We start from the raw sequence: 13,411 nt of genomic DNA, 5'->3' as shown, positions 1-13,411 counted from the left end.
GCATAGGTCTGAGGAGCTGCTCAGTAAAGAAGTGTTCGGAAGAGTGCTATCCAGAAGCCTAAGGCAAGGCACCAGCCCTCTTTGAAGTTATACAAAGGCCCTGCCAGGGAAATCACAAACACACACACACACCCAACATCAGTTACCAACAAGACAAAAAAAAAAATGTGCTTTTAAATTTGATCTTAAAACAATTCACACCTGTTAAATATTATGCAGAATAAGTAGAGTTCTAGTAATAAAAAGCAAACTTTGCAGCTTGAGGAATTAAAGTGTCTCAGGAAAACAAAGGGAATGAAATCCCTTAGGAAAGCCTAGTGAAGAAAAATAATGTCAGCTATTACCCTAACTCTGGGAGGTAAGGGAGAGACAGCCACATGGCAGAGAGGAGCAGCCAGCAGCCCAACATAGGGAGAGGTGAATAAAAGGACTCCAACCCCCTGAGTAAGGGATTACATTTTCCGATTGTTGTGAAAAGAATTCCCCTTTCCTAGATAATAAGGCCAATTTCTAAGTGAAGCTCAAAACAGCATTGTATGGGAGGCTCAGACTAAGAAGAGCAAAGTAAATCCCCGGCAAGGGATTAAGACCTTCCTCTCCCCCCACCACCCTACCCTACTGCCTGCTCTCCTGAAGGCCCAGGAGCCAATCCTGTAACGAGAATTATACGAGGGGCAAGGGAAGTGGATGATAATGCTGAAAGACAGAGCATTGAATATTCACTCATCCGAAAATCCCCAAAGACATTCCTTTCTAAGATGATCAGAGTAATTCATATTAGCCAACTGATTTAATGTGCCACACTGACAAACCCTTTCCTAAGAATTTATAGCCTCAACTAAAAACAGTTGTTTGGACAAACTGTCAAACTGCTGTAGGGCCCACTGGACATCTGTCTTTGTGAGGTCAGTGAGGAGAATGACTATTACTTTGAAAAGGCTAAGGGTTTGTTGTTTCCTGCTGCTCCCAGGAGATCTACAGAGTACGTGAAGCCTCAGTGGTTACCATTAGGCAGAACCCAATAGAAGGCCTCGAGAGAAACGCGTTTAAATTCAGCACTTGCGGGAGACCGGCCAATCACTTGAGGTCAGAGGTTCCAGACCAGCCTGGCCAACATGGCGAAATATCGTCTCTACTAAAAATACAAAAAATTAGCTGAGTATCGTGGTGGGCACCTGTAATCCTAGCCACTTGGGAGGCTGAGGCAAGAGAATCACTTGAATCCTGGAGGTTGAGGTTGCAGTGAGCCAAGATTACACCACGGTAGTCCAGCCTGGGCAACAGAGTGAGACTCCATCTCCAAATAATTAATTAATTAATTAACTAACTAATTCAGTATTTGCTATTCCATTCCCACCTTCTTGGCCCTTGCCTGGGTTTCTGTACAGCTCTTCTGGTTCTCTGCTTGGAATTCAGTCCCAGGTTCCTGGCCTCACCAATGTACCCAGCCTCAGCACCAGAATAATCCTCCTCAACACAGCTTTCATTGGGTCCACTTTGATAAGTTCAGGCAGCAGCTAACGCAGAATGGGATGTGGTGGATCAAGCCGTGAGAGCAGAGCCAAAGCTGGGGTGAAGAGAGACAGCTGACCAAGAGACAGACTACCCGGCAGGACAGGAGAGCAAGACTAGGACACTGAGCCCCGCATCACCTGGGAACATGGCGGGCACCATAAGAAGTCGAGGGGCATGAAAATGTGCGGAATTGGCAGCAAGAATGGTGGAAAAGAGCACAGGATTCACAGGTGTTAATAGATCTAGGCTCACATCCTGGCTCTGTCCCTTCGGAACCTCAGTTTTGTCATGGGTAAAACGACGTATGCATGGCTGCTCCGGTGCACACTGGGATGTGCTTCCCAGACAGCTCCCGGGAGTGAAGGACTTAATCTCCCTCTGCCGGGAGAGCTGTTAGTCCTCTCTGAGGATTGGCTGAAGAACACTGCCCCACCCAAGGTCACGCCTTCTTCCTGGGCTCCCACAGCCAATGACTAAATAATACGGGAGGAACAACTGCCCGACCCCACCCCCAACATGTGGCAACTGCAGGAAGTGCCAGCCCCTGAATCCCCCTGGGGTGAAGGCGGGTTGCTGGGGCTGCGTCTGTCTGCTCTTCAGTTGTGCTTCCTAACGCTCCCTTCCATTGTAGAACGCAGGCGCACGGCTTACTCTCTGTCTGAGTCCGCTTCACGGGCAGCCCAGCTTGCCACAGCCATCTCATCCAATCATGAGGTTCCGTGAACTTTTATTTTTTTATTTTTTATTTATTTATTTTTTGAGACAAAGTCTCACCCTGTTACACAGGCTGGAGTGCAGTGGCGCAACCTCGGCTCACTGCAGCCTCCATCTTCTGGGTTCAAGTGATTATCATGCCTCAGCCTCCAGAGTAGCTGGGATTACAGGCATGTGCCACCACGCCCGGCTAATTTTTGTATTTTTGGTAGAGACGGTTTCACCATGTTGGTCAGGCTGGTCTCGAACTCCTGACCTCAGGTGATCCGCCTGCTGCGGCCTCCCAAATCACGCTGGGATTACAGGCGTGAGCCACCGAGCCCAGCCCGTGAACTATTAATAGTAAATGTAAAGCATCCGGCCACAACACGTAGTGTAGGTTGAGTATCCCTAACCTAAAAATCTGAAATCCGAAATGCTCCAAAATGCAAAACTTTTTGAGAGACAACATACCACAAGTGGAAAATTCCACACGGCAGGCCACAGTGAAAATGCAGGTGTGCAACACAGTTTATTTAACCTACCCAAGGAACAAAGACCCTCCCAGTGCCCTTCAGCTGTACTAGGTGCAGGCTGGACGCACCAAGGGCAGGTTCCCCTCGACGATGTCCCACATGGATCCAAGATCTATTGTGCATTAACTTACTGCATCTTTTTGCTTCTTCTCTGCTCTATGGTATAAAAATATTGAAAGATAACCAAATTATTGAAAGAGGGAAAATTCTTTTCTACACAGTCCAATATAAAAATACTAATGGAGTAACAGAATTACAAAATCATTTTTCGACAACTGATGAAATAATGAATATGAGCACTGAACTTTAATAGCTGCTGAAGCCATTAGATGAAAAGCTGATGAGGAACTTTATAAGGAAGGGATCACAGCAACAATTCCTGAACTCATTTGCCCTTATTTATTTTTTATTTATTTTTTTATTTTGGAGATGCTGTCTCAATCTGTTACGGAAGCTACAGTGAAGTGGCATGATCATGGCTCACTGCAGGTTCAAACTCCAGGGCTAAAGCAATCAGAGTCACATCAAACCTAACAAATGTTGACGAATAAATAAAATGTTTCTTTCATATTTAATAATATGTAGTCCTGTCCTAGAACTACAACCCTGTTTTTGATTGACTGACATTTAAAACCCGTAACTTTTATTTCTGTATTCAAAAAAAGAGAACTTTGAGACAGTCCCTAAGGAGGCAATTCGTTTTCACACGTTCTTAAAACATATTCCACACTCCCTTTCCCCTCTGCCCTCCTCCCTCCTCAGATCTCGTTTCTTCGGCCACAAATCTCGCGACAAGTCAAGTTCTCATGAGTTTTCCCAGAAGGCACCGTTCTTCCTCTTTCCCTAAGCGGCCTGAGGTGAGTGGTTCTCCTGTGTTGCTCCAAGGGCTCAATCCTCCTGCCATCGCCGCCATCCTGGCCTCGGGGGCGGCGGCCTCCAGGACCCGGTGAGGAGAACTCCCAAGGCTACTAAATCCTCGCTGGTGGCGATGGTTTCTTACGCGGGGGGACGTGGCTGAGCGCCGACTTTGGAAGCCGGTGCCGATCGGCCTCTGCTTTTCGCAGAGGAACGTGATGGGCGGGAGTGAGGACGACCGGGCCCCTCCACTGGTAGGGGCGGGCGGGCGCGGGCCGCCGGTGGTCCATGCCGACTCCGGACGTCCAGTGTTTAGCGGTGAGTGGTGGCCGAATACGCGACTCATTTGTGGCCGCAACGAGCAAAACTTTTGGGGAAAATAAAGCCGGGTAGAGCCTTTACACGTTTCTACCAGAGTTGCCTGCTGCAGGGCGCTTAACGTGGGCGATAGCCCGAAGGTGTTGGGAGAGACCATGTTACCCGCGCAGCTCTGAGAGTAAAGGGTTTTCTGTAGAGCGGGATTGAGGAGGTGGAGGGTTGTAGTTGAGTTGTGCCATACGGCTGCGTCGAGTCATTTTACATTCGGAAGATAAGCAACTTGAATTGAAACAGGCTGCCTTTTCTTCCAAAGGGTAGACTGGATTGGTGAGGTCCGTGTGGCTGCTTTCATGGAAACAGTGCTGTGATTACTGGCAGATAAAAGGGAAAGAAAGCACTGGATGGAGGAAAGGATGGCTGCGATGATGGCATTTCTTAGGACACCTTTGGATTAATAATGAAAACAACTACTCTCTGAGCAGCTGTTCGAATAATACTTAACACTGAATGAGTTATTGTTAAGTACATACTGACAGAATTACCCTGTACTTGTCTCCAGGTAATCTGTGAAAATGGTTCGCTATTCACTTGATCCGGAGAACCCCACAAAGTGTAAGTGAACAGGAGGTAGATACCTATTTCCTACATGGGGGTTGGCATAAGATACCAAAAATTAACCAAAGTGTTTTTTATTTTCTAGCATGCAAATCAAGAGGTTCCAATCTTCGTGTTCACTTTAAGGTATGCGATTCATAGTTGTGATCCAAGAGTTCCTTGTGTTCCACTCAAAAAGGTAGCTGCAATGATGACTTTCTTAGGACACCTTTGGATTTACCATGAAAATTAATAAATTCTGAGCAGCCACCTTATATTTAGGCATTGATCGTCAGGTATAATGATGTAGAGTTTGTGGAATTAAGTAGAACTACCAGAAAATCATCTGAAAACCTAGTGTGCAGATCAAGATGGGACACATTAATTCTAATAACATGATGTTGGATGTAAACATTTTACAGTGAGTAAATGGAGTTTGGGGGCTAATTTTTCCCTAGCTTCAACTAAGTCTTCCTAGCTTTTACTCACAAGTTTTTTTAATTGCCTTGTCACCAAAAAATATAAATAACTTGACATTTTGAAAAGCTAAAAATTTAACGTTTACTTTAAAAATTAAGCAATGCTTTGACTAGTTAACCAACACTTTATTCTTCATACTTAGAACACACGTGAAACTGCCCAGGCCATCAAGGGTATGCATATACGAAAAGCCACGAAGTATCTGAAAGATGTCACTTTACAGAAACAGTGCGTACCATTCCGACGTTACAATGGTGGAGTTGGCAGGTGTGCCCAGGTGAGAATTCTTAGTTGCCATTTGAAAAAGACAAATTTTATGGAACAGTGATGGGATAGGATAAGAATGGCTAAGATCTATGCTGATCAACCTATTTCTGATTGCTGTAATGACAGGATAGCTTGGATTAATGGTGAAATGAACCATATCCTAAGAAACCTTGATGCTGGGTAAAATAAATTTATCTTGGCTGTAATGTTAATTTAAATCAAGGGAAATGACTGATCTTCTCCATTTTCTTTCAGGCCAAGCAGTGGGGCTGGACACAAGGCCGGTGGCCCAAAAAGAGTGCTGAATTTTTGCTGCACATGCTTAAAAATGCGGAGAGTAATGCTGAACTTAAGGTACCCAAACCATTGACATCCTGTGCAACTTGTGTGGTGGTTTTAATTAATGTTGGCTGTTCAGATTTATGTCCTTGTCTGGTTCTCAGTAATTAACTCATTTAAAATTTTAAAAGTTACTTCCTTTTGTTGTTGTTTTGTTTGTTCTTTTGAGTCCCTTTATGACAAAATTCTGTGAAGATCCAGAAGCATGGTCTGCGGTCTCTAAGCCTAACAGTATTTCTATTTTTCTGCTGTCTTTCACACTGGAGGTACTTTACCAAGGGCTTTTAACCCTTGTGCCATACACCTTTTTGGTAGTATGGTTAATTATCAGAATGATAGCATGGCAGTGGTTAGTATGGTTTGTGGCCTACCTTCATAATGAAGAGCCATGTTACATTTCAGAAAGGAATTGTTTAAACTTTGAAAAAGTTTAAAAGTGACAAACCTGTGTTGACAAAACACAAGTTTCTCCATTTTGTATATTAGCCATTAGCCTTTTGCATTTGAAGGTCCGAGTGAGAACTGGAATTGGTTTAGGTCTGTATGGCTCTAAACCTTCTAAGCCATGCTGAGAAATTCTGTTTCTCATCAAGACTTTGAATTGAGTTCTTCCTTATCCCTCAGCTCTCCATGTGTTTTTTTTTTTTTTTTTTTCGGGAGGCTGAGACGGAGTTTTGCTTTTGTTACCCAGGCTGGAGTGCAATGGCGCAATCTCAGCTCACTGCAACCTCCGCCTCCTGGATTCAGGCAATTCTCCTGCCTCAGCCTCCCGAGTAGCTGGGACTACAGGCCCGCGCCACCATGCCCAGCTAATTTTTGTATTTTTAGTAGAGACGGGGTTTCACCATATTGACCAGGATGGTCTCGATCTCTTGACTTCGTGATCCACCCGCCTCGGCCTCCCAAAGTGCTGGGATTACAGGCTTGAGCCACCGCGCCCGGCCCTCCATGCTTCTTAATGATCTTTGGGAAGGCCACTCACAGACAATGTATTTGTATTTAGCACACTGAGTTTGGTGGCAGTTTAGACATCATTTTTGAGATAGAGTCTTGCTCTGTTGCCAGGCTGTAGTGCAGCTGTGTGATCTTGGCCCGCTGCAGCCTCTACCTCCAGGGTTCAAGTGATTCCCCTGCCTCAGCTCCGAGTAGCTGAGACTACAGGTGCATGCCACCACCCCCAGCTAATTTTTGTATTTTTTTTTTTTGTAGAGATGGGGTTTCACAATGTTGGCCAGGATGGTCTCCCATCTCTTGACCTCCTGATCTGCCCACCTCGGCCTTCCAAAGTGCTGGGATTACAGGCATGAGCAACCGCGCCTGACTAGAATTCATACTTACCAATGATAGTTTGTGGTGTTTTGCTAATTAGGGATGTTCCTGATTTCATTCTCCTTTCTCTAGGGTTTAGATGTAGATTCTCTGGTCATTGAGCATATCCAAGTGAACAAAGCACCCAAGATGCGCCGCCGGACCTACAGAGCTCACGGTCGAATTAACCCGTACATGAGTTCTCCCTGCCACATTGAGATGATCCTTACTGAAAAGGAACAGATTGTTCCTAAACCAGAAGAGGAGGTTGCCCAGAAGAAGAAGGTAAATTAGTAGTCGCTCAGTTTTATTAGTGGTAGTAGAAATATTTGTGGTTGCTGTGATGACTATCTTAGGACACCTTTGGAATAACCATGAGAGAAAACTATTCTGAGCAACCCTTTCTCCTATCTTATTTTGGTTTTTGTGAGTTTGTTTGTTGACTAATAATAAGTGGTAGTTTTATATTCAATATATCAGGCCCATATGATTATCTGCTTATGGCTCCACTTAGATGTACATAGCCATTTCAAAACGGGTCCTCTCCCCAGATCTCAGAACCTTGTGATTTTGTACACTTCTCATTACACCTAATGAACTTATTGATTTTATCTTTTAAGTATTTTGCCCCTTAATCTTTAACAACTAGGTTTCCTGCCTCCAGAATAAGCTGTAGTCCTCCAAGATGTACTATGGGTTTCTCCAAGAAACTTAACAATCTATTTTCCTTTCCCCAGATATCCCAGAAGAAACTGAAGAAACAAAAACTTATGGCACGGGAGTAAATTCAGCCTTAAAATAAATGCAACAAAAAGGAAAAGAATGTTGGTTGTCTTTATTAAGTGTCCTTACAAGATGGATCAAATGGGGATTTTTAGGATTTGAATTAGAAACACAGATTTTTTACCCTCTACCATTAAACATTTTCATGGCTGGGCACAAGTGTCTCATTTCTATAATCCCAGCATTTTGAGAGGTGAAGGCTGGCTGCTTGAGCCCAGGAGTTCAAGACCTGGGCAATAGGACAAGCCTGTCTACAAAAAAAAAAAAAAAATTAACTAAAATTCACTGAGTGTGATGTCACTTCCATGTAGTCTAAGCTAATTGGGGGACTGAGGTGGGAGGTTGCAGTGAGCACAACTGCACTCTTAACCTGGGCAAGACAGAATAAAACCCTGTCTCAAAACAGAATAATCCAGTGTGTGAGTATACCATTTGATCATCCCCAACTGGAAATGGCACCATTGAGCATTGCCTTTGTCATGACAGCAGTCAGGCTCAGGTTTTGAAGCTTTTTTGAGTAACCATGCTCAACCTGTATCATTTCATGAATTGATAAACAGGTTTGGTTTTTGCTGTTAGAAACGATGCTACTTTCAACCTTTGCAGATTTTTTGTTTTTTCGTTTCTCGGGTATGTACTGGACTGGAACTGCTAGATCATACGGTAACCTGAATAAACATCTGAGGAACTTTGAAATATTTCCAAAAAGGCTGCACATTACATTTCAACAGCAGGGTGTGAGGGTCCCAGTTGCCATGCATCGCCAACATTTACTGACATCCTAGGTGGTGTCCACTGTTTAGTATAAAATGATTTAACTGCTATTAAACAACTGATGTATAAAGTTGGCTTTAGTTAATGTTTGCCTGCTCTGCCCTTGAATTTAAGAAACTCGCAAACTGCCTAGGCCACCTTCCCTGTGGATGCCACGCCATTTTCACAGGCATCATCCTTTGCCGAGGCAGTGTTCTTAATTTTAATCCTGCGTTCCGAGTCGGGGAGTTGTCAGGCGAGGGTTTCCTGCAGGAGCGGAGCTCTGATTTGGGCACCTGGGAAGCGCAGGACGCAGCGCCGGAAGCTACGCCGCGTCCAGCTGGGCGACACTGTTGCGTGCTCTGTGGCCTGACGCAGGTGCGCCTTTGTCATTTCCGTTGGAGGCTCCCATTGGCTCTGCTGCGGCTCGTCTCTCCCTCCGGAAGTGCGGACATTGTCAGCTCCGCTTCCGCGGTCGCGGGTAAGTGTGTCTGGACTGCCGGCTTGTGGTGGGCTTGAGGGGCTGCTCCGCAGGCCCAGGCGCTCGCAGAACCCTAGCCAGTGCGCGGCCTCCTGCCTCCCGCCCTCCTCGGCGCTCTGGCCGGCCGGCTCCTGCAGTGCCCGCCTTCGCTCTCACGGCACCTTCCTTCCGCAGGGGGGCCGACCCGCCATCCCCGGCCCTGCGCCTCTGTCTGCATTCCTTGTTCACCACCCTTGTCCTCGGTGCTTGCATTGGCCTCTCCGATACTTTATATTGGTTTTGTTCTTTTCCGTGGGCAAGTATTGTTGGTTTCACATCCCTTATATGACCTTCACCGTTAGGCCTCTTTTCTCTTCTCTTTTCAATCATTGTCTTTGACTTAATCTGTCTCCCTTCCACCCACCCTGCCCCGCCCTCCCGTCTCCAGCAAGATGACATGCTTAACTGGATGAATTGAAGGAAGGTGGCTTTCTCTATTATGCCTGCCCTGTTTCAGATGGAGCCTCAGACTTTTCCTGTCTCCTCTATTGTCTGGACTTAAGTCGAGAGAAAGAAGATTCCTGCAACAGCTTTAATCCGTTTTACTTTCTTGGTTGGCTTGGAGAGAATAATTAAAATGATAATACCTCCTAGCCACCTTCTAGACTTTTCTGACCCACTTTCCACATGTGTGAAGTAAAATATCTTACCGAGGAATTATTATGAAGATTAAAAGATAAGATACAAGTAGGCTTAATTCTGAAGAGAACTAAAAAGTCACTTAAATGCCATAATTATGGCCTAAGTGATGAGTAGTATTTGTTCTTGAGAGTTTATTTACACCATACTGTGTGAGCTTGCTTAAAACACAACTATAGGAGTAAAAACGAATCTTTATGATGGAGGGCCTGTCAGTCACTAAGCTAGTACTGGTAGCATTGCCAGTTGTTTTGAAGGGGTTTAGTTGGTTTGAAACTTTTGGTAAAAGGGAATAATATGACTATGTGGTTTTGGAAGAGGAAAAGCCAAGAACATTGAGGAAAACAAGAACTGGAAATAATGGTCTTAGCCAGCCCTAATTACCGGTTACCTCTGTGAGAACTTTGGACAGGTTACAACTTTTGGATTTATTTATTTATTATCTTGAGACGGGGTCTGTTTGACCCAGGCTGGAGCACAGTGGGCTGTCATAGTTCACAACAGGCTTGACTTTCCTGGGCCCAGGCGGTTCTCTCCTTTCTCAGCTCCCCAAGTAGCTGGGACTACAGGCATGTGCCACCACACTTGGCAAATCATTAAAAAAAAAAAAAATAGGCCAAGTTTCGGTAATCCCAGCACTTTGGGAGGACAAGGCAGAAGGGTCACTTGAGTTCAGGACTGAGCAACACAGTGAGACCTCATCTCTACTGAAAATATAAAAATTAGTCGTGTGTGGTAGCATGGGGCTTTGGTCCTAGCTACTCAGGAGGCTGAGGTAGAGAGATAGCTTGAGTCTAGGAGGTCGAGGCTGCAGTGAACTCTGAACACAAGTGGCATGTTTGAGCCACTGACTTTAGCCTGAGCAGCAGAGCAAGACCTTGTCTCAAAAAAAAAAAAAAAAAATCACTGTTGCCCAGGCAATTTTTTTTTTTTTTTTTTGAGGTGGAGTTTTGCTCGTCATGCAGGCTGGTGTGCAATGGCGTGATCTCGTCTCACAGCAATCTCCGCCTCCCAGGTTCAAGTGATTCTCCTGCCTCAGCCTCCCAAGTAGCTGGGATTACAGGTGCACACCACCACACCCAGCGCATTATTTTTAGTAGAGGTGGGGTTTCACCATGTTGGCCAGGCTGGTCTCAAACTCCTGACTTCAGGTGATCCACCTGCCTCATTCTCCCAAGTGCTGGGATTACAGGCATGAGCCACTGCTCCCGGCCTCAATTTACATTTTTGTTTATAGCTCTTGCTTGTAATTCATTTCAAAGACATATTCAGATTGGATTGTCTATACCTCTGTTCACCTGTATTGTGAATAATTTTAAAATGTCTTAGCATAGTCATGGTGCTGACTCATTTGCCAGCAGATCCTACTTAATTTACAATATTTTGAAAAATACTTAGCTCATTTTTAGTAGAGACGGGGCCAGGCTGGTCTTGAACTCCTGACCTCAAGTGATCTGCCTACCTCGGCCTCCCAAAGTGCTGGGATTACAGACATGAGCCACCCCTCTCGGCCTTAAAATAAGATTTTCTTTTTTTTGAGATGGAATCTCACTTTGTGCCAGACTGCAGTGCAGTGGTGCGATCTCGGCTCACTGCAACGGGGTTTCACCATGTTGGTCAGGATGGTCTCGATCTTCTGACCCCACGATCCACCTGCCTCAGCCTCCCAAAGTGCTGGAATTACAGGTGTGAGCCACAGCGCCTGGACAAGAATTCTTAACATGCTAACTTATCAGCATTATGCACTGTTTGAAAGCTTCTTTCTTTTGTACTTTTTAAGGCCCTCCATCCTATTCTAGATGATTAAAAAGTCTTATAAATTTAAGAGATCATTTGGTTTAATAATATGTTATGGAACTAGTATTGGTTCTTTAAGAAATTGCTGATTAAAAGGCCGGGCGCGGTGGCTCAAGCCTGTAATCCCAGCACTTTGGGAGGCCGAGGCGGGTGGATCACGAGGTCAAGAGATCGAGACCATCCTGGTCAACATGGCGAAACCCCGTCTCTACTAAAAAAAATACAAAAAATGAGCTGGGCATGGTGGTGCATGCCTGTAATCCCAGCTACTCAGGAGGCTGAGGCAGGAGAACTGCCTGAACCCAGGAGGCGGAGGTTGCGGTGAGCCGAGATTGCGCCATTGCACTCCAGCCTGGGTAACATGAGTGAAACTCCGTCTCAAAAAAAAAAAAAAAAAAAAGAAATTGCTGATTTTGAGAAGTTCTCGCATGATTTCTAATCATCAAGGAAATCAGTAGTGTTGACTTGTTAGTTTTGAGACAAGGTCTTGCACGATTGCCCAGCTGGAGTGCAGTGGCGTGATCATAGCTCTCTTCAGCCTTGAACTTCTGAGCTCAAGTGATCCTCCTGAGCCTGGCACAGTAGCTCACACCTGTAATCTGAGCAACCCAGAACCCTGAGGCAGGAGGATCACTTGAGATCACACATTTGAGACCAGCCTGGGCAACATAGTAAGACCTCCCCATCTCTACAGAAATTTTCTAAAACTAGGCATGCATTGTGGCTAACTGCAGAAGTTTAGGGCTGCAGTAAGAGATGATTGTGCCACTGCACTTCCAGCCTGGGTGACAGTTTAAGACCTTGTCTCAAAACAAACACCACCACTAATTTCCTTGATGATTAGAAATCACATTGGAACTTCTCAAAGTCAGCAAACTCGGGAGGCTGAGGTGGGAGGATCATTTGAGCCCAGGAGGTCAAGGCTACAGTAAGCCACAATGGTGCCACTGCACTCCAGCCTGGGCAACAGAGTGAGAAGGGTCTTGATAAAAAACAACAAAAAAGCGATCTTCTCACCTTATTCTTCCAAGTAGCTAGGATTACGGCTCTGTGCCAGCAAAGTCAGCATAGGTGTTAATTTTTGGAAATGGACAATTTACTTAGAACATATGATAATAAAATTTTTTTGTTACTTGACACACCTTAAATTATGCCCTTACAAATAAAAGCAAAATATATCAAAGGAGAGCTGTTGCCTGGGAAAGGCCAGGTGATTTTCAGCCTAGAGGTCTTTCAAAGTAGTGTCTTTGTAAGTTTTGTATTGCAGGATTTACCATCAGCGTTGTAGGTTTGGCTAATTGATATTGTCAGTCCCTGAAGATTAGGACTTGGGAGTTATCTCACTCGAAGTCCATTCCACACTTAAATGAAGTATAAGTCATAATACTAAATTAATGTTTTTGTTTCTCCATTTTTTAAACTCTAAATAGAGATAGTAGCAAAGGCACCCAACCTCACTGATTGTTTTGAGGATTAAATGAATTGATAGAGTTGATAGATGTAAACTGCCTAGCACCTACCAAATGTTGTTGCCTTTCCTTTATCATCAAATTCATAATTCGGGAGCAGTGATTGGAAAAGTTTGGAAGCAAGCACCACATTATTATCCATGTCTACCACCTATTATTTCTTTTTTTCTTTTCTTTGAGACGAAGTCTTGCTCTTTCACCCAGGCTGGAGTGCAGTGGCAGGATCTTGGCTCATTGCAGCCTCCACCTCCTGGGTTCAAGCAATTCTGTCTCAGCCTCCCAAGTAGCTGGGATTACAGGTGCACCTCACTACGCCCAGCTAATTTTTATATTTTTAGTGGAGATGGGGTTTCACCATGTTGGCCAGGCTGGTCTCAAATCCCTGACCTAATGATCTGCCCTCCTTGGCCTCCCGAAAGTGCTGGGATTACAGGCATGAGCCACTGCTCCTGCCCTACTTTACCTTGTAGATAGCAGCATTTTTGTTTAATAAAGTCTTCTTTTTTTTTTTTTTTTTTTTTTTTTTTTTTTTTTTTTTTTTTTTT

General features: G+C 44.7%; 2 protein-coding genes and 3 non-coding genes across 10 annotated transcripts in view; all 5 read left to right on the top strand.

Annotated features, from left to right (window-relative positions):
- The first annotated feature begins 3,500 nt into the window (after positions 1–3,500).
- Positions 3,501–7,725, top strand: RPL17 (ribosomal protein L17). 4 transcript variants are annotated; one of them, XM_032259425.1, is made up of 8 exons: positions 3,583–3,601; positions 4,231–4,249; positions 4,477–4,529; positions 4,618–4,658; positions 5,134–5,268; positions 5,514–5,612; positions 6,999–7,190; positions 7,643–7,725. In XM_032259425.1, exons 3-8 carry the CDS (start codon positions 4,490–4,492, stop codon positions 7,688–7,690), a joined length of 555 nt encoding a protein of 184 aa, XP_032115316.1. In that variant the 5' UTR covers positions 3,583–3,601; positions 4,231–4,249; positions 4,477–4,489; the 3' UTR covers positions 7,691–7,725. The 4 variants fall into 4 exon arrangements, with proteins under 4 accessions (XP_032115314.1, XP_032115315.1, XP_032115316.1 ...); XM_032259423.1 differs by lacking the exon at positions 4,231–4,249 and having other exon boundaries at positions 3,501–3,601; XM_032259424.1 differs by lacking the exon at positions 4,231–4,249 and having other exon boundaries at positions 3,571–3,690.
- On the top strand, positions 4,335–4,400 carry LOC116537387. Its single transcript, XR_004263104.1, has one exon. It is a non-coding gene; the product is annotated as a small nucleolar RNA SNORD58 (small nucleolar RNA).
- Positions 4,715–4,779, top strand: LOC116537385. The gene has a single exon (XR_004263102.1). It is a non-coding gene; the product is annotated as a small nucleolar RNA SNORD58 (small nucleolar RNA).
- Positions 7,241–7,304, top strand: LOC116537386. Its single transcript, XR_004263103.1, has one exon. It is a non-coding gene; the product is annotated as a small nucleolar RNA SNORD58 (small nucleolar RNA).
- A 1,093-nt stretch (positions 7,726–8,818) lies between the features above and the next one.
- The window catches only part of CUNH18orf32 (chromosome unknown C18orf32 homolog), a 6,883-nt gene continuing 2,290 nt past the window's right edge, over positions 8,819–13,411 (top strand). Inside the window, exon 1 of one of the 3 annotated variants that reach the window (XM_032259428.1) lies at positions 8,819–8,922. The gene's annotated coding sequence lies outside the window, so the exon portion shown is untranslated. Of the gene's footprint in view, positions 9,080–9,116; positions 9,218–13,411 lie in introns of those variants that run through there. The other 2 variants (XM_032259427.1, XM_032259429.1) reach the window with 2 other exon arrangements.

The sequence above is a fragment of the Sapajus apella genome, unplaced genomic scaffold, assembly GCF_009761245.1.
Source record: "Sapajus apella isolate SASKATOON/1434 unplaced genomic scaffold, GSC_monkey_1.0 scaffold109, whole genome shotgun sequence".
Taxonomy (NCBI): domain Eukaryota; kingdom Metazoa; phylum Chordata; class Mammalia; order Primates; family Cebidae; genus Sapajus; species Sapajus apella.
This window is presented reverse-complemented; position numbering and strand designations above follow the sequence as displayed.

Excerpts from the sequence above, each read along its gene's own strand:
- RPL17 (XM_032259423.1), top strand. The coding sequence starts at position 4,490 with ATGGTTCGCTATTCACTTGATCCGGAGAACCCCACAAAGT. Across the intron at positions 4,659-5,133 it reads ATCTTCGTGTTCACTTTAAG|AACACACGTGAAACTGCCCA; the intron begins GTATGCGATTCA and ends CTTCATACTTAG. Across the intron at positions 5,269-5,513 it reads GAGTTGGCAGGTGTGCCCAG|GCCAAGCAGTGGGGCTGGAC; the intron begins GTGAGAATTCTT and ends ATTTTCTTTCAG.